The sequence below is a fragment of the Suillus discolor genome (genome assembly GCF_016758755.1).
Source record: "Suillus discolor strain FC423 chromosome Unknown F5147scaffold_105, whole genome shotgun sequence".
In the NCBI taxonomy this organism is placed as follows: domain Eukaryota; kingdom Fungi; phylum Basidiomycota; class Agaricomycetes; order Boletales; family Suillaceae; genus Suillus; species Suillus discolor.
Window position 1 is genome coordinate 84,483 of NW_024541352.1, and position 27,444 is coordinate 111,926.

At 49.2% G+C, this 27,444-nt stretch overlaps 3 protein-coding genes across 3 annotated transcripts; 2 read left to right on the forward strand and 1 right to left on the reverse strand.

Moving 5' to 3' along the window:
* Nucleotides 1-4,074: 4,074 nt before the first annotated feature.
* On the forward strand, nt 4,075-6,110 carry F5147DRAFT_724988 (uncharacterized protein). The gene has a single exon (XM_041439094.1). It carries the CDS (start codon nt 4,239-4,241, stop codon nt 6,051-6,053), a length of 1,815 nt encoding a protein of 604 aa, XP_041286155.1. The 5' UTR covers nt 4,075-4,238; the 3' UTR covers nt 6,054-6,110.
* Nucleotides 6,111-6,118: 8 nt separating this feature from the next.
* Nucleotides 6,119-13,158, forward strand: F5147DRAFT_787365 (ribosome 60S biogenesis N-terminal-domain-containing protein; the record flags this gene model as incomplete). The annotated part of the gene is made up of 17 exons (XM_041442959.1): nt 6,119-6,254; nt 6,306-6,451; nt 6,505-6,762; nt 6,810-6,879; nt 6,933-7,177; nt 7,225-7,526; nt 7,576-8,267; nt 8,326-9,021; nt 9,075-9,297; nt 9,358-9,692; nt 9,742-9,869; nt 9,918-10,836; nt 10,889-11,025; nt 11,079-11,702; nt 11,753-12,169; nt 12,220-12,460; nt 12,515-13,158. 17 exons carry the CDS (start codon nt 6,119-6,121, stop codon nt 12,952-12,954), a joined length of 6,009 nt encoding a protein of 2,002 aa, XP_041286156.1. The 3' UTR covers nt 12,955-13,158.
* A 48-nt stretch (nt 13,159-13,206) lies between these two features.
* Nucleotides 13,207-14,405, reverse strand: F5147DRAFT_28460 (Alpha/beta hydrolase fold-1). Its single transcript, XM_041429034.1, has 5 exons — nt 14,025-14,405; nt 13,845-13,971; nt 13,563-13,788; nt 13,424-13,513; nt 13,207-13,369 (listed from the first exon to the last, which is right to left on the reverse strand). Exons 1-5 carry the CDS (start codon nt 14,353-14,355, stop codon nt 13,259-13,261), a joined length of 885 nt encoding a protein of 294 aa, XP_041286157.1. The 5' UTR covers nt 14,356-14,405; the 3' UTR covers nt 13,207-13,258.
* Between the last annotated feature and the right edge of the window lie 13,039 nt (nt 14,406-27,444).

Genomic DNA, 27,444 nt, shown 5'->3' on the forward strand with positions numbered 1-27,444 from the left:
TGAAATTCGACGTCCCCAAAGTAAGAATCTAAGATAGGTGTATGCTGGAGGACGCCCCTCGTGATCAATAATAATCTTCTTACATAATGATAGTTACCCATATATGGCCCTCCAAATTCAAATCATAGAACCTTCTCTTCAATGCCCTCAAATCTCCCAGAGTACAACCACGACAATCATGACGACAATCTCGCACGCACCTTCCAAATTCGAAATCTTCAATCAGGGTTCCAACGTCGATGCCCTTGTCAAGCTTGTCGAAGATATCTTGGCCGCATCCACGTAATCACTTTCCAAGTTTTGCTACTCGTCCTGGAGGCGGTCTCTGCCACCAACTAGCTACATCAAGAGATCGGCACCTCCGACTGTCTCGAAATCACCACCATGTCCACTTCTGCGCCATTGCTGGTGCTGGTGCCTACATGTTCGTTCCTAGGTGCGTCAGTGTCACCATTCTGGAACCGTACCAACAAGCCGTTTTATGTTTGGCGCACGATGCTGAGACGTTAGTACCCCAGTGGGTGATCGAATCCCTTCAAATTCCCCTGACTATTCCGAGGCGCTGGGTTCTCAACTACAGAAAGACTATTTTCCATTCGAGCTCACTCACCGCATTCATAGCACAATGCTTAATAGGGTACATGTATCCCCAATAACGCTTCATAATCTTAAAAGAACTCAAACGAGTTCTCATTCGTATGTTCCGCCTCGCCGAAAAAATGTAAAAGGCTTCATAAGCAAATAACCAACCCCAACTCATTAAGTATGCTTCGCATCATTAAGTCACGCGTACACGGATGTGCCTTGCACACCTTGGAATCATCTTGTGTGGATCCTATATAAGCTAGTTGGCGTGAGTTAGGTAGAAGATAAGGATGGGACGTTGAATGAGGCGAAAATACAAGGTCGCATTCCTGACTCAGGAACTGCAGCAGTATTGCACGACTCGTTGCTTGGGTGCGCGTTTGCCCAGGCAATGATAGGATGATTGTTGTCACACAGAGGGACTAGTGGATAACGTTGGTACAAGTGTGGGTGGGCAGTGGGGATGATATCGATATCCAGTGAATTGATTTAAACATTGTCAAGACCTGTAGCTTCTCACTTCGATAAATACTACATTGCCCAGACCTATAGTATCTTCTTTACAAGGGTCCACTTCGCAAACCACACAACTTACATAAATCAACACCAAGACAAAAGTGGGAATTGAATGAATGAAACCGAATTCTCCTGCTGCTCCTTGCATAGCACTAGATGACCATTAGCTCCGCCGAGCATCTCCCTCGCTATACACCGTTGCCAGTAGATATATGCACGCGCTCTTGGAAAGCAATTGAGGTCATGGCAGTTGCTGTGTTGGAATTGGTCACGAGCTTTGCGTTAGATTCCCGAACGCCAAGAATCAGGCGTGGTCCCAGCACAAACGATTGCACGGCCTCCAAAATCTGGAGCAAGCCAAAATAAATCTGAGCTTCCAGAGAATATTGGTCCTATAGAAATGATGAACCGTGGCCGCATGAAGAAGTAAGTGAAAGATTGACATACCGTTAAGAATGTAGGAGAGAACTGAGTAATGAGCTGGAGGAAAGAAACAGCAACAAAGCTACCACGTCCGATCCTTCAGAGGAAAATGAGACCACATTTACAATATGAGCTCACCTCGCGAAGTAAAGCACATGAGTTTTCATCAACACTGTGAAAGAGTCCGCAATAATCCCTCCTGCCGAAAGTTGCCGCAGTTCACGGAAGTGTTTAACAACAATCCAGACTGAAAGACATAGTGTGAGGACCTCCCACACAGTTCCGAGTATCCAAGCGATAGAATCCAGAAGCGCGAACTGTCCCGCAATTCCAACCGAGCACTGATAAGTACCGGAGAGAATGGCTTCCTCTGGTAGTCACCAATGAGAAGCATATTTTTGTCATCCAAAATTAAGCGTACCCCCTGACATATGCATCGTTATCAATACGGCGACCACTCCAAAGAAGATGCTGTTAACCAGGAAGGTGACAATGAGAAGTATCAGAATATTTCTGGATCGTTGATACATGGCATATAACCGAGTGATCATAATGACTTGGTGCATATTTCAGTCAAGTCAGTGTTACTGAGGTCTCGCAAAGCTCACCCCACAGCATTAAAAATACTAAAACACTCATCCAAATATCTATGACGCCGGACACAATAAAGCCTAACGAATCCAGTCAGTGATCAGCCTCGGGTGGCACACACTCCAAAGAGACTCACATCTGTCGCAGTATAGCACGGCAGTCATTAGTGAACCTTGAAGTTGGTAAGGAACCACACCCACTCCTACAGGGCACCCCGATTAATTGGAGGGGAATAGTAGGCATCTGTGCAGAAGACTCACTGTATCTGTCAGCGAGATGGTCGGAAGCTTGCCTGTATGCCGAGTTGGTCAGAAGAAACAAAAACATGGGTTGTACTGAGGAGACATACTTGGGATGGTCAGGCTGATTATGAGATGGACGATTAGTACAACACCAATTGTTTAGCCTTCCGAACATACGCAGCAGATAAGATTCCAAGGTAGCGCACCTAGGGTATTTTCAAGTCAGCACGACATGGCAACCGTGTCAAAAAAGCTACATACACCGAGATACATGACTGTCATTAGGGACCAGCGTTGCCTCTGTAATTAAGTGTATTTTCATCATGTTCCTCTGACATAAGACTTTGCTCACCCAAACCAATTCGATCTATAAAAACATTCTTAACGAGATGGCTGCTCCAGTCATAGCATTTACATACCTCTTGTCCGAATGTAAGCACTGAAAATACTTGTAAGATATCAGCAGTCCTTTGATATTATCATGCTCACCCCAATCATACATCACTATAATAACGGAGGCGACTACGAAACCGTAGTCAAGATTATATTGAGACATCAGCTTCAGCATGCGACCGCCCTCCACGAACCTGCAACATAGCTGGAAATACGATTTGAATTGATGGCCGGCCACCAAGTGGGATCATTTGAGACTATAGTCATATTAGAAAAAAAAAGGGTATGGGTGAGAGGTGAACTTGGTAGGGCGATGGCATTTATACTACGATCCAACGCTCGGATTACCAAAATGAGTCGGAGGGGATCTGACTTTGATTGGCCAAGTGAGGGCTGCTAACAATGACAAGCGCAGAATCTTCGATCTGCATCATGGAGTTGGTGTGGTGCCGACGGAGCATCAGTTTGCGTAGCCAGAGATAGCCTAGTTTGCGGGTATCGTCCTCACGACCACAGGAAGTATTCAAATTATACCATAAAACATAGATAACCATGTTCTCGATTGTCGGAGTTTCGAACGTTGGTAATGCTATTGGAAATGTTAGAAAAGTAGACGCAACAAAGTAACACCCTGATGTAAACGCACGCTGCGCTAAATCCATCGTGCAATTGATGTATCTTGTATGCCGCACTGTGAGGATAGGTGGGGAGTAAATAATGACACTCCCTCCTGTAGTCTGTGAAGCGGCAATGGCAAGCGCTGTGCCGTGAGCATGGCTTAAATGTATAAGCGAGAAAGGCGGACTTGATCAAGTGCCTTGCTGCAGTGCCTCCAAGATATGTTGGGTGTGTTCTTCCCCTTCAAGTTGTTTCCATAGTTCTCACCTATTTTTTGCATTCTGTCTGTAGCGCCATGCCTTCTGCCACCACACCCACCACCACAGCGGCAGCCAGTCTCCACCAATGCTGCTCCTGGCTGTGAATTCTAGCGTGCCGGCAGGCCACGCGCTCAGCCACCCACGACTCTATCAGGACCCATGTAGATCTGCTTGCGTCACGTGACGCATATATCAGTGAATTCGTGAATTGGTATTGTAGCCATAGGAATTGTAGAAGGATATATGGGGTAGTTATCATCTCAGCACTGTGTCGCGAGGAAGTGGTACTGGACAGAGCACAGGCACAAACTTTTGGCCAGCCTGAAAATGTGTAGGGAAATTCAAACGACGCTAGTTTTAGAGGTACTTAATTTGACCTTCTGAATCCGTTCCCACATTCAGTTTGACGCCGAAAAATTGCAACGAAGCTGTCGAGTTTGCTTGTCCGCAACTTGAACTGTACTACAAGCATACAGCCTTAATCAAAGTCAGCATGTGTACCAACTTGCCAAGTAAGTAGTGGTGCACTGATAGTAATTTTTTGAAATCTGCCTGTCACGCACAGTCACGTCACACTTTCATGACTTTCGATTGATGCGACCACTTCTCCATGCTTCAATCTAGCTTTCGTCGCATCCTGAGGCTACGTTTTGCCCCACAAAGACTTACTTCATTTTCTGGTTCCATCTCATACTCTCTCAATTCAAGTCCTCCAAGCCAGACACGCTCACACAATAAAACTCGAGACAGTAATTCTAGCAATATCGAGGAACCCGCTCGACGCGTGTTTCGATCCCGCGTCAATGGTCTTCTGCGCTCTATAGACAGTCGCATTCTTGCCAAGGGTCCTGACGATGTGGAGACCTTTATTCATGACAAGATTTCCGTGGCGAAATTCAACAACGTATATCGCTCGACTATGTTCAACCGACTCATCCGTTTCTTGCTTGAAAGGGACCTTTACAAGCTCGCTATCTCGGTCTACAAGAGAATGCTCCAAGAGCATTTCTTTCCCAGTCGTGACATTAGCTTGAAAGTAATAGCTATGACCGAAATCGTGGATGACATGACAGATGCTTTCGCTACTATCCGCAACGTTGATCTCTCTGCGTCCGGGAATATGGTTAACGTCATGGTAACGGCGTGTATGCGTGCGGGGCAATTGAGTGCTGCAGAAAATTGGCTCAAGAAGTACGAGAGCGACTGCATGAAGCAGGGCGTTGCCCCTGATGCAGCTCCTTACGCGGGTATACTGGAGACATTACAGGAAATTCAACCAGAAAACTCTGGGGCCGTTCAGGCTACGCTGTACCGCATGCGCTCAGAGGGTGTTACGCCTGATATATCAGTTTTCAACACGCTTATCCGCTCCAGCCTCGCTCGCCGAGAATACTCCGAAGCCTTTGGGCTTTATCACGCAATCATGAGCAACCGTTCTGCTTCCCTCTTGCCCAGCGACCTCACTTTCAAGAAGTTATTCCTTGCATCCAAATTTTTGAGTCAAAAACGCTCACGGAGACACAAGCGCCCGGACAATGCTGTCCCTCCGCGCCAATTGTTTCGGGATATGGTCCAGTGCCATCTTTTGCGCACCGGGAATGCTCCCCTGGCACATTCTAACATAATTTCAGTTTCATGCCTACACCTCGCACTGCGGACATTTATGGCTCTTGAGGATTACCCCGCTGCTCTGATGACGCTACGCGCATTCGATCATTTTGGGTTCCAGCCGAACTTACAGACATATTTGATCGTCATCACTAGTCTTGTATTACGAATCAAGCAGGAGCTGGGACATGTCTACATGGCTGGCCAGTACCGCTTCGCAGATTTCGTCATGCACATGAGACCTCGGGAGCCTCCAGACGTTGATGTGCTGGAGCGGAGGATTCAACACAGAGAGCCTGTGGTAGAATTATCTGGTCCCGCCAGCGTTGGCCCCGAAACAGTCACGCACCTCCTCACTCTCGGGGAGTCAACTGCTCCATCCCGGTCTGAGACAGCTCATGCAGGGCGAAAGCGATTGCCTATGTCTGTCATTCCCACTGTCGACATGCTTGTAGGAGCTACGCTTCTCCCACCATTCCAAGAACTTTCGCTCGCACCACTCGTGAGACTGTTGAGAAAAGTGACGATTGTAGGCCTTTTTAGGAAAGCTGCGGGGGGTAAAAGGGAGGGCTGGGATTGGAAGGCGGCGATGCGCCCCATTTTGTCGGGTGCGAAAGAGGAGATGTGGCGCGACTTTGAGCCTTCTCCAGAGTCACGACCAGTAATAAAGCGAAAGCAGAGAGGACATATCGGGGCTAAGAGGGGGTCGTTGCCGTCGTCGGCTTCGAGGGTCAGAAAGATGGTTAAGAAACAGACCCTTCAGTCAATGCAAGGATATAGAACTCGATCTATGAATGGTTACAATCACGTGATTTGAGTAAAATTCAAGATTCAGCGCTGAGCGCGTCTTATAATTAGTGGACTCGAGTTATTGACCCGACCATGCCTCAAAACAGATCAGAGCGTCCTCACAAACGCGCAAAACTTGAGCAAAACTCACGGAAGGCGTATGAGTTCTCGAATGCAACCGATGTCAGACGTGCTCTGCAGAATCAAGACCAGAATGGTCAAATAGAAGGTGCATAAGCTTATGATCATCACTGCAAAGAATATTCACTCAGTCATGTAGCCCTGTCTGCATTGCGCTCAACTCTGTCTGTCAAGTCACGAGAGACCGTTGCTCCTCAAGATGAGCGACTTTCGCTTGTAGTGCAATGGATGGAGAGTTCACCAGGTGCTCATGATATTTTTGAGATATGGGAGGGTACGAATCAAGTGCGAGCATTCTCAATTCTTCCTCTCGGCGTTTTGACGTTGCAATGCACTAGTCGTCCAGTCTATCACTCATCGTGTCTCTACTATCATCGGTCCTTACTTTGTTGTCCTCTCATTTCCCATACCACTCGCACGGCACTCCAATCATCAAAACGCTCTTGTCGCCAAAATGGATGCGCAAAATTACTTCTTATTTCTCTGGTTCCAATGAACTTCTTCTCGTCTCATTGAAACTGTTGAACACTATTTCTCACTTCGGAGGTGGGAGGGAACGGAAGACACTTTATGAAGCTTTTCCATGGGACATCAAGGTGCGTCGGCTTTCGTACGATCGCAAATCTGAATTAAAAGAACATAGACGTTGGCAAAAGTAGCACATATGAGGAGGAGAGGGAAAGGAGACGCAGAGGATGTGCTCGAAAGACCCGGTATGTCTCTGCGACATCTGTAGACCTTGGCCTATCTGAATCTTGTCAATCAGATATCCGCACTTATTACGTCTTCTTTATTCTCTCCTTCATCGACCCCGAAACTTCCTCACTGGTGAAATCGACTTTCCTTGAACAACAGAGAGACGTATTCCTGTCTATTTTCAAAGGCCTTTCTCAAGATTCATATCTGGTCATTCGGAAAGTTCTTGAAGTGTGCTGGGTTGGGCTGTGGTCTGATCCAAAAGTGAAACGGACCATGAAAATTGGACTTTTCGCTGAAATTACTATTGGACATGTGAGTAATACTTGACCTAGCAGGCGAATAATTAATGTTTGGAATAGCTTCTGAAATTATACGAACGCGCCGCCGCCGAAAATGCGGATGGTGATCACATCCCAGCAGATCTTGTGCATCATTTTCTCCTCGCTATCTGTACACGACCTGGACTAGGTATTTGTTTCAGAGACAGAGGATGGTATCCTCGTGATATCGATGCCGATGTTGTCGACGAGCCGAAGAAGAGCGGGAAAATATATAACAAGATCTTGAGTAACATACTAAAGAGTCTCAAGGTTAATGAAGACGCCAGGCAGCAGGAACTTGCGTTGAAAATTCTAGTGGCGTGTCCGGAGTTGGTCGCTGGGTATGCAGCGTCGCTAATGGAAGATCTCCGTTGATGTTCACTATTCTAGATATTGGCCTGCTGTAGCATTGACGTTGGAACCCCGTCTATCGTCGAAATGGATAGCTAACATCGCGTTCTTTGGACTTGTCATCTCCCAACCTGTACCAGTTTCATCATTCCTCATCCCCGGAAACAATATTTATCAACCTGATCCACCACCGCTTTCAACAATCCTTGAGAGCATCCTTCCTTCCGTCAGTACCAAGGTGCATTTCTCCAAAGGACTGCAGTCTACGTCCCACCTTGTGCAACATTGTACAGCGCTCGCGCTAGCCAGGTGCTTGACCAAGCTCTCCTGTGTCTTCCGCACATTCCAGGATGTTGAATCTGCACTCGAGGAAGACGAAAGTGGGCAGTGGACGCGTCGGCATCGAGAGGTTGAACGAGAGGCTCGGAGAAGGGTGCCAGAATTCCAGGTAGTGGTGGCCTTTTCACAAATAAAGGTAGATGCCAAAGAGGTCAAACTAGCTTTGCTTGGGGAGAGCGCTCAGAGATTGCTTTGGTTGTATCATCTGTGTTTCCCTCAGATGGTCGCAGAGGCGAGGTTCGATGTAGGGAAGTTGTTGCAGGGTCTTGTGGATGCGTCCCAGGATACTATAAGGGAAGCTGGGAACGTATGTGGTCTGCATGGCTTGAAGCAGCTGCATGTGCTTCGATTATTACAAGAGAGCGACCAATTTACTTGGTCTGGGAAGGTTGGTCAGTATGATTCGATGTCTAATGTTGGCTTCGAATGCTAACTAATTTTCGATTACAGCGAACTCTTCTCACACTTACCTTCATGCTCTTCTGAAGATCTTCTGTGCTTCCCCCACAAGAGCAGTCCGGAGCACCCTCCGCTCGCTGCTTATGAAAACGCTTGCTGAAAGCATCCTTTTCCAAGAACACCCCGACGAGGTAGACATGTGGCTCGACTCCCTCCCAACGACCAGTCGCGGTACAGGCTGCGAAGCCCCAGATGGTGCTGCCCTAACCGACGAATCTGACGGTGTTGCCACCTTTCTGGATGACTGCGCGCAACGATGTATAAAAACACCGTATCGATACTTTGAGGCTCTTCGAGATCTTTTACCCATGGAGAACTCAGCAGTCGATGTGCCGAGTCCGTTGCTTATGACCGTACTTGAACAATTTGCTGCGAAACTAGCAGGAAAATTGCTCACCCCATCGGATGCTCTCGCCATTGCCGGGTTTGTGAGAAGGCTCATGTTCAAGCTGGCGAGCAAGCAGAGAGACTTGACGTTTCTGCGCATATTCTCTGGGAAACTGGATGATGCTGCGATGCCAGAAAACTTGTTTTCTCAGCATGCTTGCGTTACCGCTGCGATCCGGCGCGAAGTGTCCATCATGCACACGTGTTTCAGTCATTTTCAGGGAGTGCGTAGACACTCGGACTCTAGCACGAGTCCAGAGGTTGAAGACTTCCTGACGAAAATCGAAGGAGTACCTTTGCGTGTGTGCAGCCTATATGGATCACTGCGATGGAAATTGACTACATTTTTCTAGCTGAAAGCTCAAGTGCACGCATCCACAACGCATACGAACTTGTTGACTGGTTGCGCTTCGTGGACACCACACTTCAGCCCCAGGATATTGTCCGACTTTCGGCCGTAGTCGAACGCTTCCATCCTCCTGCTCTTAAGGATCTATTCGAGAACCTTCATCCCGCAAATTCGTTGATGTGGGAAGGCAGTGATCTAAAGACCGCCTCAAGGCAGCTCCTCCAAGTGTATGTCACCTGCCCTTCCTTGATTCCTGCGTTGTTGTAAATGCTAAATGCTTCACACAGGCTTTCCTTTGATTGGATATTCACGCAAAGCTCTGAGGCTGACATGGCGAACCAGCAATGCCGCAAAATAATGCTGGAATGTCTGTTTCTCCGACCACCAACGCGGGTTCAGATTGAACATGCCGTTTGCATCATCGCACATGATATCTCCTCGGTCATGGAACGGGAATCTCTTGTATGCGGTCTGCTGCTTTTGCTATCCGCGATCATGCAGAGGGCGCTCGGTGAACTCTCAAGGGAAGATGGCGCTCGGCTGAAGGAGTTTGTCCTATTGAGGGCGCCATCTATCCATGGCCTGAGCATGTCTGGAGATCTGCCTGATACCATGCAAGAAGGTAATGTTCTCAATGCGATTTTGTGCTCTTTCGTTAATTGTTTAAGCAGCTCTATGTGCACTTCTCGATGTGTCTCTTGACCCCAGCAGTGAGGGTGATAGGACAATGGTCTCCTCGATTTGTACATACTGGACGGAGTGTTTCAAGGCATCGATTCGGTCAGGATCACTGCAGACGGTATGATGACTCCATACATGAGTATTCACGTTGCTAATGTTCCTCCAGGGACGTTCCATCAAGTTATGGCTACGTTATACAGACCCGAACAATCTTCTTAACATCATTGATCAGGCGTGCGATGCCAATAATGTTGCCCTTACGCCATCTGTGCTGGAGGTTCTGGAATTTGCCCTCGATACCCTCAGGGGTTCTTTCACATGTGCTAGTTCGAGTATCTCTATTTCGCAGCTCCTCAGGTTATATCGGGCATTGCCTGACTCCGAGGTGCTCGAAGAAATGATCGCTGTTGCAGTGACTTCGCATCTTCCGCCATGCCATGACGGGCGGCATCCACGAGCAAAGACATTGAACTTTTCTTTATCACCTCGATACCTGCCAGCTTCCGGAAGTTCACAATTGGGCGTGCTGCCCCCTGATTTCGTCTCGGGGCTGTTTCAAAAGGCGATCTGGACGGAATCTACGTCACGCATTGTGTCCGGGCTGGTTTATGCACAATCTGGTGTTGCAAAGGAGTTTGTCGCGTGGTTCAACTCGGGAGCTTGGACAACTATTCCGTTTGAGCATCTGCTACCAGCAGTGCATGCTGTTTTGGATTCCCTGGGTGGTGACGCCATCGATTTGTTTCGTGATACCGTTACGATTGCGCTCTTTGATCGTATGTTGCCTCAGCGTCGTCACCCTGAGGGCCTGAGACAGTTGTGCATCCGCTGCATCTGCATCCTAATCAAGGCAGATGCAACTCGCAAGCAACAGCTCGCCAGCCTGCTACAGAAGAATATGCAACGCCTTGCTGTCGACCAATTTGCCCTCGAAAGCGTATGCATTGCCTCCCGCTTGCAATCATTTCCCCCGCTGGCCGATCTCGTGACAGAATTATCTGAGCGTGGATTGCAATGGGCTGTGCGCCATTTCTCTGGCCCTGAAGGCGAAGATGAAGAGGACCAATTGATTCTAGCCCAATTAAGTGAGTCGGATCGAATGGCCTTCTCATGTACCTGGCTAATTCATCTTGGCAGCGAAAATTGCCAAGCAAGGATTCCAGGCAAAAACATACTTCGTAGAGCCTCTATTGACTGCTATCATTCAGAACCGACTTGCCGATACTGTTGCTCTCGATATTGGCATCGCATTACTGCAGTGCTCGCCTCTCAAGGTAATCTTATCTCGTCATCTTGTGCGGATCCAGGCTCAATATGGATGTTTCAGCCCGTCGTTGTGAATCGAGCTCTGCAGAATATACTTCAACACCCTCAGTTCTTTAAACTATGTGGTTCTGAAGAGTCATCTCGAAGAGATCTTATCATTCGTTTCGTCACTGCCCTTTTCCGACTCCACCCCACCAACACATGTCAGCCTTCACATATCATGCCACTCGTGCGCATATACGGCGGGACCATCTCCGCCTCAGATCGAAACCTATTGAACATTTTCCGTTTATTTGAGGCTGAAAGGCTGATGCCTATATCATCTATTCTCGTCAAGTGGTCACCTTCCCCTGGTATATCTATTTCGAGCCAGCTTGATGCAGTACAAAACATGGATCCTATACGCATGTTGAGAACCTGTCATGTGTTCCCGATATGGAGACGTATGTCAGACGAACAGGAAGACGAGAAAGTTGGCCTGGATGAGCAGGTTTATGATCCATTATTCGTGACTTTGCTCGTTGCCCAAATGCTTACGCATAATCCTCCAACTTCGTCGCTTGAATGGGTGAAGACGTTCCGATCAAACGTTTTTAGTTTGCTTATCCGCTGCTTGTCTGCAAAAGATGAAAAGATTCGTGAAGCCTCGCTTGGCTTGTTGGCAAGGGTGTGGAAATCTGTAGAGGTTCGTGTGTCATCTTATTATTCGCTATTGGGATGCTCACTCCTTGTCAGCTTTCGGATATGCAAGAAAAGCAGCACGCGCTGTACATCTTTAACCTCCTGAAGAATCTTATCAAGCCCTCACCCGATGGTCCTCCCTTACGGTTACCTTCGTTTGCATCGTTGATTCTATCTCATGCTCTTCGTGGGGTGTTTTATCCTTCCAACTTTATCTACCCACGCACGGCGCGTTTCCTTCTTCAGCGCCCAGAACTCGACGTGACTGATGTGCCAATGCTATATGGCATGCTTTATGGCAGTTCGGATGACTGGAAGAAAGAGCGTGGATGGATCGTTAGGTTCCTGTCTGACGGTATGATGAGTACAGAAGATTGGAAGGTGCTTAAACGTCGACATACATGGGATCTTCTTTCCAGTCTTGTGCAGAGCTCAGTTCGCGATCAAGCGTTACGACGCGCAGTACTGGAGGTCCGTAGTGTCAACACTCTCGTCAACCCTTGATTCAGCTTATTTTACAGGTGCTCGCCAACCTGACTTCCAATGTCCAGGCAACGACTTCCCTCGTTTTGAAGTCATCTCTTCTATCCTGGATCGAGATGCAAGTGCAACTGCCATACATCAACGAAGATACTCTTGCCTGGCTAAAGATCCTCGAAAACATTCTGACCACAGCCAATACTGCGAAACTGCAGCGGGCTACGAACGGTCAGTGGCAAGATGCTCTGTGCAGATGCTTGTCGCTGGTTTTACAGAATTGCAGTGGTATGGACCTTGCTTTCACTCCTGTTTGAAGCTCATTCTCTTGTCTTGCAGCGCCATCGCTCCCCATTCTTCAACAAGCCGCTCGCGTCACGCTACGATTAAGTCTAGCATCTCAGACCTCAATTTTTCATCTGTCGGATGTTTTCATGGTCGTAATTGGCATGCTCGAGCAATTGGAGCATTGCATAGATTTCAGCAAGTCTAGTTCCGTCAATGGACCTGCCATCCCTTCTAAGCCGCCGTACCACGGTCATGGGTTGCATATTCAACCAGCAGTACCTGATCCCCTGCGTGCGTGGGGTGGTATTGTCGAGGACTTATGGCAGGCGAGTATGGTGCGTGACGAAAAGTTCGTGAAATGGGATGCCTTGACAGGCAGGCTACTACATTGGAGAGGTATCGTCGGTGAGGATGGTAGCCCAATGGGTGAATGGGCGAGATTGGAAGCTGTCCGAGTATCTCTGTCATCGATAACCAACTGCGTCCAATGAACGCAGATGGTGAGGTAAATTATAGCCTAGAAAATGGTGTGAGATAGGGTGCGGTGGACAAAATATCGAATATCTGTTCTCCCAGTTGATTAGGTGTATGCTGGGGCACCTGGTGAAAGTTGATTACTTGATGTCAGAAGGGGAATGATTGAGCTACATACCAGGTGTCCTGCTCCATCGATTCGCGTGACAGAAGAAAAACGCCTGCCTGAAGCCGGATCAATCAAGGCATCCTGTACTGCGCGGGGTCTACAACACCGCATATCCGTCCGTCAAGGATTAAGCTTGTGTTTGTAGGAATTGCCTACATGTACTCATTGTTGTCCCCAAACACAATGCTGACGGGAACGCGTGCGCAAATCTTGTTCAAGTCTTGTACCGGTCTGGTTGCACCGTCTGGTTCTCTGTACATTGTCTGAAGTGGAGCTCAGTGGGGCCGACAATTTTACAGGGGATTTTGGTCGCGTACCACCTCTTCCTCACGTGAGCATGCTAAGCTGATACCATCGTAGGGCGCTTGCAGGTGACGCGCACCTGGGTGAGTCCGAAGTCCAAATTTCTACGAGGTCATTAGGGTGACAATTTAACAGAACGACAAGAAGATGTACGATATACAAATCTAGGACGCGCGGGTCCCAGCGTTCACATCGCCTTCTTGATTTCAAATCCCGGTACGCGTGTTCTCGGGAAGACCACACATCTCTTCGTTTGTATGCACTTTTAATGAGAATATGGCGCAATGGCTCCACAGCCTCCGCAGTTGGACTGAGCATGGGTTCCACGAGGATGACAGAAGAAAAATTGAAGGCCGGTTCAAGGTTCTGCAATATGGTTCTAGCACAAGACCTGTGAATCGAGAGCGCGCATGTTGTGAAGAATAGAAGGCTAACATAGCAACTCCACCAAGAGAATGACCTATTCCGACAAGACGCTGGGTTCGGAAGTCAAACATGGTTCCGAACCTTGGTCCAGCAGACATAAATCTATGGACGGCATCTGCGTATCTGCGGCACCCGACTTTGCCAGTTCAATTGTTCGTCTGTTATCGCGGAATCAAACTTGGGGCTCACAGGTGCGGTAAAAAGGTGCCTGCTGAAGTGCGTCATCGTTGAGAGCAGCAGATACACCATGGTTAGGGCAGTCAATTGCCCATGCGCATTTGATCTTCAACGATTTGGATGCATGAGCTGAAGAACAGTGGAAGATACGTTCCAGGGTGGGCTGCCAAGTCTCCTTATGAAAGCTGGTTGAATGAAGCAAAACAAGTGTGACTGCTTCCTCATCATTCCAGTGAGCTTCAAATTCCGGTAGCCAGTACTTCTTGGCAGTGATGTACAAGGGATAGTGTTGGTCAGGTTCAAGTAGAGCTTCACATTCCAGCAAGGTCGATGTGGGCGACATGTTGGCACTGTTGTAGCCTGTGAGGCCTTGAGGAGGTGACGAGAGTGACGGTGAGGCACGTGGGTGCTGTATTAATAGTAAATCGTGAAGCGTTTCAGCTTCTCAGCATATTCACAGGGGCACATTGCCCTGTCCTCGGTTTCGGTCGTCAATCAGCGCTAGCGCTCAGCGTAACCAAATGCGAGGACAATTGAAGTTTTCTCCGATCCTTTCAATTGCAAGTTTTCCTGGAGACTGGAGAAGAGCAAGCTGGTGACCTCGTGGCCGCTAGTGGCAGTAATGCAACAATGATATCTCAGGCTTCTCGCCGGGTAGTACTAGTCGTGTCTTGAACTTGAAATGAAACGAACATATCATTATATTATGATAAACCATCATATTCTTCTCTTACCAGACCCGTCAGCCTGTGCCACATTCATAACTGAAAGCAGCTCTTGGGGGGTTTGACCGTCGTACCGCAGACGTTCGCGGTACACTTGGCTTTTTTTCTCAGCCTAACTCGAGGCCTAGGCTGTTTAAGGTCCCTGTAGAGTTAAGATTCGAGCGGGAGACGTGCGGACGCTATAACAGAAGGTAAATCTCAGTTTCTCCAGAAGAACTCTTATTAACGATTCTATCATGTACCTATAACAGAAGGTAACTACAAGGCGTTAGACATGGTAGGTGCCGGGTACAAATGTTTACTCACATCTCAGTTTCTCCAGAAGAACTGAGATGCTCGTACGCTACAGACACTGCTTATAAGGTGAGTACCTTGGTTACATGAATATTGACAAAAAAGATGGAAACTATTTTGTAGGACATGAGCCAATGTCACTCATTGTACGTCTGCGCCCAATAGGGCATGCACTCGTAACTCTCATTCTCCCCTCGTCACTATCTCGGATCTTTCGGCGCTCAACGACTCGGATCGTTCAGCACTCGACACTCCCCCTCGAGCGGATGCCAGGTTCATTCGAGCACGTAGCTTCTGAATGCGCGGCCGTGCCAGGGGCTTGGTAAACGCATCGGCCAGGTTGTCCTCCGAGGGACAATATATAAGGTTGAACGTGCCTTTCTTCACGTGCGCACGAACGAAGTGATATCGAAGGTCGATGTGCTTAGTACGCGATTGGAACTTGTTGTTGGATGTGAGAGCTATGGCTGCTTGATTATCGCAATATACGGGCGTGGAGGTGACGGGGACGTCGTAGAGTTCGTGGATAAGGAGTTGGAGGTAGAGGATCTCCTGGGCAATGGTGGTAAGTGCTATGTATTCGGCCTCGGCAGTCGATAATGCGATAAGTGATTGTTTTCGGGCGCTCCAGGCAATTGGGCCACCGTTTAGTAGCACGACGTACCCTGACATCGAATGCCGGTGGGGTTGTGACGCCCAATCGGCGTCCACATACGCCTCCAGCCCTCCTTCTGTGGTCCCAAATGTAAGTCCGAAGTCGTCTGTGGCCTTGAGATAGCGCATAACGTGCTTACTGGCCTCCCAGTGTGCTCTCCCTGGGTTTCGCATGAACTGCGATAGCGTGGCTATGGAGAAGGCAATATCAGGTCTCGTGCTCGTGGCAGCGTACATGAGAGATCCTACGGCTTGCTGGTACGGGACGTCATGCATGTCAGCGTGTTCTGGTAGAGTCAACGGGGATTGGTCTATGGAGAGTTGGGTACCGGGGTCCATGGGTGTCTGTGCGGGCTTCGCATCATTGAGGTGGAAACGGTCGAGGACGGTTTGGACGTAGGCCTTTTGCGAGAGCGTCAAGGTGCGTGCGTTGCGGTCTCAGATAACCTTCAGACCAAGGAGCCACGCAAGCTCACCTAAGTCAGTTATCTCGAAGTGTTCGCGCAGCTGACCTTTGAAATGTGTTATGTCGCGGACATTTCACGAGGTGACGGCCATATCATCTACGGAGACGGTGATGACAGTGTGCTCATCACTGGAGTGCTTGTAGAACACGGCCTGGTCCACTTGTGAACGGGTAAACCCAATCTTGAGGAATACTCCTGCCAGCTCTTCCGCCCACTCATATCCCGCCTGCTTCAGGCCCGGTAAACTCCTCCGCAGCTTCAAGATCTTGCCCTCATCTCCTGCCTTCAAGTACCCAGGTGGCGCGCGCATGTAGACCTCTTCTTTAAGGTCAGCGTACAAATATGCGCTCTTGATATCTACCTGATGTATCTCCCAGTTGCGTTGGGCCGCCATAGCTAGAACGGTCCGAATGGTGGACATGTTGGAGGTGGGTGCAAAAGTGTCAAAGTAGTCGATCCCGTGTTGCTGACGTTGTCCGTTTGCCACGAGGCGCGCGCGGAGCTTGAGCTTCTGTCCGTCTGGTCCACATTTCGTTGCCAGAACGAAATGGCACGGTATGACGTTGACGCCACGACATGCATTCACTATTTCCCATGTTCCAAGCTTCTCGAGCTGACTAATCTCATAGTCTATAGCTTCCTGCCACTCTACTCCGTCCGGTCCGTTTAGCGCTTGTTGCAGCGTCGGCTCTTTCTCTGCTGCCGCCATCGCAAGGTAAGGTATCTCTTCGTCTACCAGATCTGATTCTTCTTCCTCCAGGACACTGTGGAGGGCAATGGACGCCTTCTCTCCATGATGGAGGGTGGCATAGTAGCCAATGGGTGGTCTCATGCGCATCTGGCGTTCTGGAACCGGCTGGGTGAGCGGTGTTACCTGTTCGGTTGGGTGAGATTGGGAGGTGAGCGGTGTTACCTGTCCAGTTGGGTGAGATTGTGAGGTGAGCGGTGTTACCTGTCCAGTTGGGTCAGGCTTGGTGGAAGGTGCGTCGTTGCTGGTGTTCTGGATGGTTATCTTGCTGGATGCGTTGCTGGACTCCCCCTCGTCCGGAACTTCAACAACCGTCGCTCCTGGAACAAAGCTAACGTTCCTTTCCACAGACACCCTCCTCTTCTCCGCCCAATAGATGCGGAAACCCTTGCTCTGCTCGTCGACCCCATGAATACTGCCTCTGCCGCCTTCGCCTCCAGTTTTCCGGTATCCTGCAGGTGTACGAACACCTTGGTCCCAAATTCATGGGCACAGGCCAGGTTCGGCTTAGAGCCGTGAACGAGGTCGTATGGAGTGTGGCCTGGTACGGCTCTGGAAGGTACGCGGTTCTTCAGCCAGACTGCGTAGTTGACCACTTCGGCCCACAGGTATTTCGGTAGATCATGCGCCAGAAGCATTGCACGGGCATGGGACACTAAGGTTCGGTTCAGGCGTTCCGCGACACCGTTTTGCTGTGGGGAGTCATGGACGGTAAGCTGCCGTTCTATCCCCTGGTCCTGCAGGTACTTATCAAACTCTGCTGACAGGTACTCTCCCCCTCAATCAGAACGGAGTGTTCGAATGGTCGTGTCTGGGCGCTGTCGCATGACGTTGGCCTCGTATTGTTTGAACGCCGTAAGTGCCTCACTCTTTGCTTTTAAGAATCTGACCTTCGTTTCATGGGAGAAGTCATCCGTGAAGGAGACGTAGTAGGTACACCCGCTGATGCTTGCCGTTTGAGCTGGACCCCACACATCTGTGTGGACTAATTCCGCATAGGTACGTGCACGGTTCTTTGCCTCATCGGGAAATGGCTGACGTGTGGCCTTGGCCTTCACGCAGACATCGCAGAACTCCGGCACCGTTGACGTGTCCACCTCCATGCCCTCCACCAGCTTTTCTTCGGCCATCTGCTTCACAGCGGATTGGGAGATATGACCGAGAATGCGATGGGCTTGGGATACGGTGAGTTTTCCTTTTGCAACATTTGCATGGTGCTTAGGGTGTGTGGCGATGGTGTAGAGTCCATCGACTTGCAGTATCTCGGCAATCAGCATTCTTTTTGGTCCTGTGGAGAAGATGCGACACATGTGTCCTTCAAAATGGACAGCGAGGCCTGCGGCCGTTATACGATTCGTGGACATGAGGGTAAAGGCCATCTTGGGCGCATAGAGCGCGTTACGGAGGGTGACACTGGTACGTTTGGTACCCAGAGGTAAGTCTGTTTTGACGTTACCTCGTCCTATCGCACTAACTTTGGACCCATCAGCCGTATGTATGTCCTGCGGGGCTATAGACTCGAAGTCCTCGAATCGTGAATGATCGGGGCAGAAGTGAGACATTGCGCTGGAGTCCATTATGGCTCCACGGCACTCCATAGGTACGTTGAGACCCTCTGCAATGTTTGCTAGATCTGACGTTGCAAACGCATAGTCGTCTTTCGGGGGGTCCGGTTGCGACGCAGTGTTGGCCGTTTGCTTCTGCGAACGGTCATTTTTGCCTCTTCTCTGCCGTGGACCCTGTCCCTCTTTGTCTCCTCCTGGACGCCAGCAATCACTTTTATAGTGACCCTTCCTGTTGCAGTTGAAGCAGGTGATCTCCTGGTTCTTGTCGCTCGCGCTTCCCGAGGCTTTGGGTCGCGAGTGCTGTGGCTTGGCTGCCGAGAACGCGGCATCTTTCCCTCATTTGTTGGGGCGACGCTTGGTAAGCTGCCGGTGCTCATACTCCTCGGTGATAATGCTAATGAGCTCGTAGGAGGTGAGTGGGGTCTTTGTGATTTTGGCAGCGGCACTAATTGAGGATAGTAGAGGTTGATAGGACTCGGGAAGGGATCCCAGGATGATAGCATGGAAGTCTGTGTCGACTAGTACAATGCCCATACCAGCCAGCAACTCTCGGAGCCTCAACAGTTCGGCGAAATGGCCCTTTACATCACCTCCCTCCTCGCAGCGTGTCTCCTGCATACGTCGTCGTAAGTCTATCTGGACTAGCTCCGTCTTTCCTTCGTGAATTTGACATATCTCATCCCAGATATCGGACGCAGCTCTCAGCTTTTGGACCCGCAACAACAGGCGATCGGTAATCATGGAGAATATTTGTTGCTTTACCAGTGAGTTCTTTTTGCTGGTATTCATCAGTCTTTTTGTCTAACTCCTCGATCTCTGTCTGCGAGGGCATTGTCCCATCTGGCTTCATAACAGCCTTCGTTGTAGGGTTAACATTGAATGGGATTGGCTCGCTCGCGCGACCATCGGTATAGCGCATCAAACCTCGGGCACCTATGGCTATTAACGTTCGTTCCTTATAGGTTATCCAATTCGAGCCATCCTCGGCAAGCTTCGGAACGTTAAAGAGGTTGGAGTTGGTACCGGGGAGCGCAGAGTCCATGGTCGGGGCAGGGCTCATAACCTGTAGAGTTAAGATTCGAGCGGGAGACGTGCGGACGCTATAACAGAAGGTAAATCTCAGTTTCTCCAGAAGAACTCTTATTAACGATTCTATCATGTACCTATAACAGAAGGTAACTACAAGGCGTTAGACATGGTAGGTGCCGGGTACAAATGTTTACTCACATCTCAGTTTCTCCAGAAGAACTGAGATGCTCGTACGCTACAGACACTGCTTATAAGGTGAGTACCTTGGTTACATGAATATTGACAAAAAAGATGGAAACTATTTTGTAGGACATGAGCCAATGTCACTCATTGTACGTCTGCGCCCAATAGGGCATGCACTCGTAACTCTCATTCTCCCCTCGTCACTATCTCGGATCTTTTGGCGCTCAACGACTCGGATCGTTCGGCACTCGACAGTCCCCTTCTCGGCAGCTTCGACATGGCAAGGGTTCTCACGCAAACGGTCGACCGTTTTTTCAAAGACCGAATGACCGTTTGGACTGTTTGAAAAGCACGTGAGGTTGGAGGTCACGTGACGCCGGAATTTGCCGCACTTACAGTCAGAACATGGTGCAGGGGGCGACATCTAACATGCTCAAAGCTCAAAGCAGCGTGCGTTGCCCCCGTGTCTGTTCCCATTCCGAACAGGAATCATTGATCTTGTTCTCTATGATCTTGTCTTCGGCAGAATAATATCATTGATCCTGTTCTCCTATGATCTTGTCTTCGGCGGAGTTCTCAATATCTTAAGTTGTGAGTGGGCCTGCTGCACGAATAAGGAACACGGTGAGTCGACAAACAAACGAGACCACAATGGCATTGTGTGGGGACAAACGGAACGGACAGAACGAACGGACACCAAATGGAACGAACAGATCAGAACGAACGGACGAAACGGACGAACAGATCGAACAGATCGAACAGATCGAATGAATGGGACAAATGGAAGTGGGTAATTAAACGGGGGATATTTGGAATTCATTAGTGCGAGAATTGGGAGCTGGGAGGGGAGCCAGTTAAAATAGGGTAACCAGTGAGAGACAAGAGATCTGTGCGCGACTCACCGAAAAAAAAACTTTACTGCTGCAGGTAGTTAATCCTCAGCCATTCCTCACCGTTGCAAGAGACAATCTGGTCATGGGGAGTGGTTGGGTCAGTGACGAAACCCTTGAACAGTCAAAAAAGCACCATGTTATCCGACTCGTGAACCTCGGTGCGCGAAATCAGCAGCTTCGAAAATGCTTCGGTCTTGAGCAGGTCTGTCTCTCCTGGTCCCTGCATGAAGACGTGCTCATAGATGCGCTGGACCATCGACAGGAACACGTGAGGGTGGAATGTTCAGCCCTCAGAGAAGATTCCTCGTGGCTGAGGCCAGGGAGGCAGTTCCTCGCCAGCAGCCTTGGAGGACTGCTTGACACCATCTGCGCAATACCCCTTCTTGTGGTTGAGGGGCGAGTTCTCGGGTCCTGGATACATAATTGTTTGACAGTGGGAGCATGTCTGTGCCTTTCGAGCCTTGGAAATAAAATGATGGTTGATGGGTCAGCGCGAACGATGTGCAAACGACCAGACACAAGTGACTGACCTTTCTGCCTGGTTCTTCCTTCACAAGTGGGATGACGGAACAATGACGGCGCCAAAATGACTCGCTGTTTTTGCGTGCTGTTTACCCAATGTCAGAAAAGTAGTTGAGAGATGGTGTTTGCAAACGGACTCACAGGTATAGTCATTCTTGGTGATTTTGCTCATCAGCTTCAGCTTGATGTCACCCAGCGCACGTAGGAGGGCTTGTGGGTTCTTCTGGACAACTGACTGGCCCTTTTTCTTGATGAGACGGCGGTTGTACTCTTCTGTCACCAGCACCCAGCGCTTCGAAGTCATTTGATATGACAGCCATTTGAACTCAGCCCGCATTTCCATAAATAAGTAGAACTCATCCGAATTTTGGAAGGTGAGCGAGCGAGGATCAATACCCGTTGAAGGTGAGGAATCTTGACTATAGGTGAAACGCTAAAGCTAACGGGGGTTCTACAGTAAGACCAGGATACGAGAATACGACTCGACCCAAAGGACAGCTACTGAGAGAAGTTCCTCTTTAATGTAATGGAGGGAGTCTTCGCCAACTAGACGGGTGGTAACAGGCACGCGAAGGCGCGAGAAGATAACGCGCGTGAAGGCGCGAGTAAGCAAATGCGAAGGCGCGCGAAGGGCGCGCGCGAGCGAAAGATGCGAGGGGCGCGCGCGTATACGGAAGCGTGCTTTTGAGCGATGGGGGAGAGTGTTCAAGTATAACATATGCGCGAGCGATGGTAGAATAGTGAAGTATAATCGGATTTCAAGTACTAAGGTGCACTTATACAATTTGCAGTATACTCCGATAAGGGAGAAGGGAAGGAAGTAAGTTAAAAGGAACTTTCCCTCTATTTAAGAAGGGAGATTACGCTATGCGGCGCGCTTGCGAGCGTGGTACCGAACCGAGTAACCATATCAACTCTAAATATATTCTAAAGCCTATGATAGACTTTCTATATGTAAGCGCGGAGATCGGACCGAAGGTACATCAATTCAGTGAAAGGGATAAGAATAACGCACCAGTAAATCAGCGAGGACATAGGACGGACGGACGGACAAGGGTACAAAGGCCTAAGGGGAGGCGCACGAGCGCGCGCGAAAGGCGCGAGTGCGTGTAAGGCGCGCGAACGAGGCGCGTACGTAGGGCGCGCGCGTGAGAGCGCGTATGACTGATCCTTCGGATAAGAGCTGGAACGTGTAGGGAATTATGTGGGTAATAGGGCCGTATATTCCGCATTGAGAGGCGCGAGTCTCTACACCGTGGAAATGGAGAACAGGCACTGAGACCGTGTCTGGCCTGCTGTGATAGCCATCGAGTTATTGATGCCAGTGCTGCCAAGCACTGGGCAATCCTGTGAAGAATTCGGGAGGAAGTTTTCGCGTGTAGCATTGGTCGGGTGTGATTGCACATACCTCTGCAGTAGCCCCAGGAATCACTGGGTGATCGCTGGTGACTCCAGCACTGGGGGTAATTGCGTTGCTGATGCCAGCGCTGGGGCAATCCTGTGAGAATTAGGGAGGAAGTTTGTGTGTGTAATGTTGGTCAGGTGTGATGGGACATACCTCTGTGGTAGCCCCAGGAATCACCTGGCAATCCTGTGAGAATTTGGGAGGAAGTTTGTGTGTGTAGCGTTGGTCAGGTGTGATGGGACATACCTCTTGGTCGGGTGTGATAGCAGTGCTGGCAACCACTGGGCGATCCTGCGAGAATTCGGGAGGAAGCTTTCGTGTGCTGCACCATTGATGGTCTTGCACAGAAGGAAAGTACGCATCGAGTCATCCAGTACCTGGGGCCATGCTAGGAACTTCTGTGCTGGGCAATGCTAAGGTTCGTAGTTTTTTGATGGTGCCGCCACTGGCATCCCCTTCATCGTCCGAGTCCAACGAGATGCAGACAGCCTTTCTCTTTGGTGCTGGAGGTTTCTGCGCAAAAAAAATGAGATATGGGGGGGTTGAATGGAAGTGTTGTTACTTACCATTGGTCTTGAAGTTTCAGCTGGGAGTGTAAGAAGGGCGGGGTCAATTTGCCACTCGTTGATGATGACATTCCGACTGGCAAGAAATGCAAGGTCGACTTCCTCACCTGTGGTGGGGTCAACAGACGAATCAAAGGAGTCAAGTAGGCCCTTCTCAATGTTCTCCTTCATCAAAAGACCACCGAATGTCGCTACATGATCTGACATAACTAACCCAAAAGTCTCGCCTGAGTTGATGTCACCAAGCTCAGGAAGAAGCTGCAGCTGAGAGTCAGTAGTTTTTTGCTGGAGCGTGTTGTGAAGCCTCGCTATGTAGTCACAGAGTCGGAGGTGATGTGAACCGTTGGCGAACTTGAGGAATGGCATGAGTTCGGGCCTGCTGAAAGCCACTCGCACATTGCGATGGAGGACAAAATCATGGCTGAGGGCAGTGAGCATCGTCACACCGCTTGGCTGTGCTCGCTGAAGGGAATTCCACCCTTTGTGGGATCCCTCAATGCGACTCCCATCAGCTCTGATGCCTTGGATGCTGCGCTCAAGGCACCCTTTGCGGACATGTTTCAACTGTTCTTGGTGAACCTGAGTCATTATTGTCAGTAGCGATCGATTACAGTGGTACTTAGCGAAAAATGAAACTTACTTTCTGCGCTGCAGCTGACCAAACACCTTTGTCTGCCCATTTGCTGAATGCCACCATAAGCCTCCATTCCTGCTCTGCTTGGTCCCAGTATTGCGCAGGCTGACCTTTCTCGGCATGTGTCTTGAGAATGGCGCCTGTGATGTCAGCAGCGACAGTGCCTCGATAAGGACTTTTGCTCGATTGGAGCATGACAGCGATGTATCTTCAAGTGCACATTGAGTAAGTAGAAACTAAGTAAAAGTAGATGCATGGCATTCACCTCGCACTAAAGTGCCAAACATCGAGTTTTGAATCCGTCTCCAGCATTGCAGAGGTCACTGCATTTCGAACTTGGCAGCAATTATCGGCGACCATCATCTTTGGCTGGGGGACGTTTAGAATGTCGTGGCGGTGCTTAAGACCTTGAAGGAGTTCAGTTATCTCTGCGTTCGTGCGCGTCTGGCAAAAGCACTACATATGGAATGAATATGTCAGTGAAAAGCTTAGGTGAGTCATTGTCAAAACTTACCCATGAAATGATCTGATTGTCCTCATTCAAAACACTCAATATCCCGCCTTTCAGCTCCCTAGACTTCTGGCGATCCTTGTCGGTAAGTGTGGCCTTACTTGCTGCTTTGAACGTGTTGTCAAGTGAGCCGCATATGGCTGCCAGGTTGGAGAATTAAAGGTTCATTGGTCACGCGAGTCTTTCTGTAAACTAACCTGATAAAGTCTTCAGGTATGCTCCACTCTCCTTTTGCCTTGTGCGTGCACAGAAGTCTAGGAAGACTTCTGTGATAATCTCACCTGAAATCGATTTGTCAGCATATGCAAGCGGGTCGCTGGCGCTCGAGAATGCCTGGAGTGTCTTCACAGCGCTCTTACTACCAGAGAAATAGTCAGTAAGTCTGCTATTTGCATTGCAGGTGGGCTGTATCTGAAATACTTCAAGGTATTCAAGCATTCGCCGCTTGTGTTCCAACAGGTGGAGCTCTTTGTGGCACGCCGAATATGGTAAGAGTGTCTTTCTAAAAAGAAAGACTGCATGCACTCACATCTGACTCTTTCTTCCAGCCCTGCAGAGGTTGTTGACGGGCGCATCTCCACCAGCAAATCGAAGAGATCACGCATTAGGGCACAGCGATAGAAAAAGATTGGGATGTTGCCTGTTCGTTTGGTGAGTGGATGCTCCAGGCATCTAATGCACGAAACTCACGAGGAATCTGCCAGTGCTCCCATGAACTCCAGTATGCAGCGCTCGTCATTGCAAAACAGTAGCCCTCCAAGTTGGCTGGTTGATGCGCTTGGACATCTTCAACATCTCCAGGTATGTTCTTGTCGGTTGCCTTCTTCATCTTTGTTGATTCCTTGCATGTATTGCATCGGAGTTGGGTGCCAAGTGCTGTCTCTTTGCAGATAAGACCGTGGAGTTTGCGCGGCCCCGTGCTTGTCCACCCTTCCCAGGTGGTCTCCTTGTCAGAGCCGCATTGAGGACAGGTGGCAAGCTGTGGGTAGTAGAATGGGTGAATGACATTGAAGGGTTTGATGTACTGTGTTACTGGCTCGATGTCTTGATGTCCGAGTCCCGAGCGCTTTTGAATATGTATGTAAGACGGGGGCACGAATTGAGGCCCGAGCAATGGGATATTGAGGCCTAACTTATGTGTAGGCTCAATTTTCGAGGTCGACTCTTCTCCCATAGGCACTGCACGTATTCGACGACCTCGGCCTCCCACCTCAACTGAAACTCTGGACGTGGGTGGTTCTTATGGTTATGGGACTCTTTCCATATGCTGACTCGTTTTTCAACCTGTGTTTAATCCATCATTCGACGAGTCAATGACGACGTCTCTGACGGCCAAAAGAAAAACTTACGTTTACAGTCCAGCTTTTCTCAAAGGCATTTTTATCAATAGGCGAGACGGCCACCAAGTTTTTGAGGAGGTTGAGGACTACTTTAGGCTCAAGTTCTGACATGTGTAGTACTGGTAGAGGTGGAGCCACAGACGTGTTTTAGGGGGTTCTGAGTCCTCTTTGACCTTTGACAACTACCACGCTATAGCGTCTTGACGTGATCCCTGCTATACATATATTTTCTGCACGCAAGCTACTGCCGTTGAACGAATATTGTTTGAACTTCTGATTGGTGGGTTGAAATTCCAAATTCACCACATCATTATTGGAGTGCACACCGATCACGTAAATTCAGGGAAATACTAATTACTAGTTACACAGTAGTTCAATACTCAATGGCCCTGCACATCCATATTCCCTCCTGCAAGTCTACTGCAGGGAGAGCTAACACACATACTAGCACACATACAAACACAGAGAAAGTGCTTGATGTGTTCACCAGCAGCTATGACACTGTCAGAGTTCGGCCAGACATCCAGATTCATCCCGCAGACATTGTGCGCTTTGTGCAAGTCGGATTCGACGACCAGATCAACTCCTTTGCGACCCGCTCGGGCTTTCAGCCCACCATTATTCAAGACATCTACAAAAATGTGAGTAGCTACAAAGACACGCAGAAGGTGGTGAGGGCCATGCGCATTGCTGCCATGGAGTCAGCTAAAGTCGAGATCCAACAACTGAGGAATCAGAGGCTGCAAGAAGATTCAGACTTGGAGGACTTGTACGAGAGGCCAGAGAAGGCCAAGGCCGAGATGGAACCCAAAGAGGAAGAAGATTCAGACTCGGAGGACTTGTACGAGAGGCCAGAGAAGGCCAAGGCCAAGATGGAACCCAAACGATTGAATTGGCGAGTAGCGAGTAAGCGGCATTTGTAAAGCTATCATGTAACTATTCAATGTCAGTATGTACCGCAAATACAAAAGATAAACCGATTTCAGAGTTCTCACCTTGGAGATATGGCCTTTAGAATAATAGGACTGGGCCGATGGCTGCTCTCCGTCGAAATGTTGTGGGACATTTGTAAAGCTATCAATGTAACTATTCAATATGTCAGTATGTACCGCAAATACAAAAGATAAACCGATTTCAGAGTTCTCGCCTTGGAGATATGGCCTTTAGAATAATAGGACCGGGCCGATGGCTGCTCTCCGTCGAAATGTTGAAACTGACTCCCTGAGTTAACCGAGGACGATCATTCTCATAGGACGCAGGACCCCTGGGATCGTTTTCCGGCTTCGGAAGTCGGACCCCCTGCGAACCCTTGGAATCTTTTCGGCTCGCCTGCGGCGAGCCCCCCCTTGCCATGACCAATTTTTCCCCTTCTCGGCCAACCTCAGGAAATTAATAAGCACGTGATCGGGTCGCGGTGTCCTAATTCGATATATATAAACGCGTCTTTGCATTCGGCTAACCTCGACCCTGTTCCAAAATTTCCTCTTTGTCTTGAGGATTTTTCGACGCTTGCTAGTCCGATGGTCAGTGTAATTTTTTTGATAGCTTTATCACAAAAGTTCTATCTTGCTCACTCAGTTTTGATTTTAGTTCGTGGTGCGTGCTGGTTGAGACTCATTTGAATGTAGCTCCGCCAACAGGTCTTGCAGTTTTCTGGCGGGCGTTCTGGATCGGCCCCGCCTCCGAGTGCAACAGTCACCAAGAACAAGGCAGGCAAGGTAACATCGCGGAAACCTGCTGTCCATCAGCCTTCCAAGCAACCTCCGCTTGCATCTGGTGTGGCCTCAACCATTCGCAAGACTTCAACATCGACAAAACCAGTTCCGTTTACGTTCAGGACTAATGTAACGAACTGCACTATTGTGAAAATTAATTTTTTACTGATGCTTTAAATTT

Bases quoted from the DNA above. Each gene is read 5' to 3' on its own strand.
- F5147DRAFT_724988 (XM_041439094.1), top strand. From the start codon at position 4,239: ATGCTTCAATCTAGCTTTCGTCGCATCCTGAGGCTACGTTTTGCCCCA.
- F5147DRAFT_28460 (XM_041429034.1), bottom strand. From the start codon at position 14,355: ATGTCGCCCACATCGACCTTGCTGGAATGTGAAGCTCTACTTGAACCT. The intron at 13,972-14,024 runs GTGAGCCCCAAG...GAACTGGCAAAG, and splicing joins GGCACCTTTTTACCGCACCT to TCGGGTGCCGCAGATACGCA. The intron at 13,789-13,844 runs GTTAGCCTTCTA...GTCTTGTGCTAG, and splicing joins TCTCTTGGTGGAGTTGCTAT to AACCATATTGCAGAACCTTG.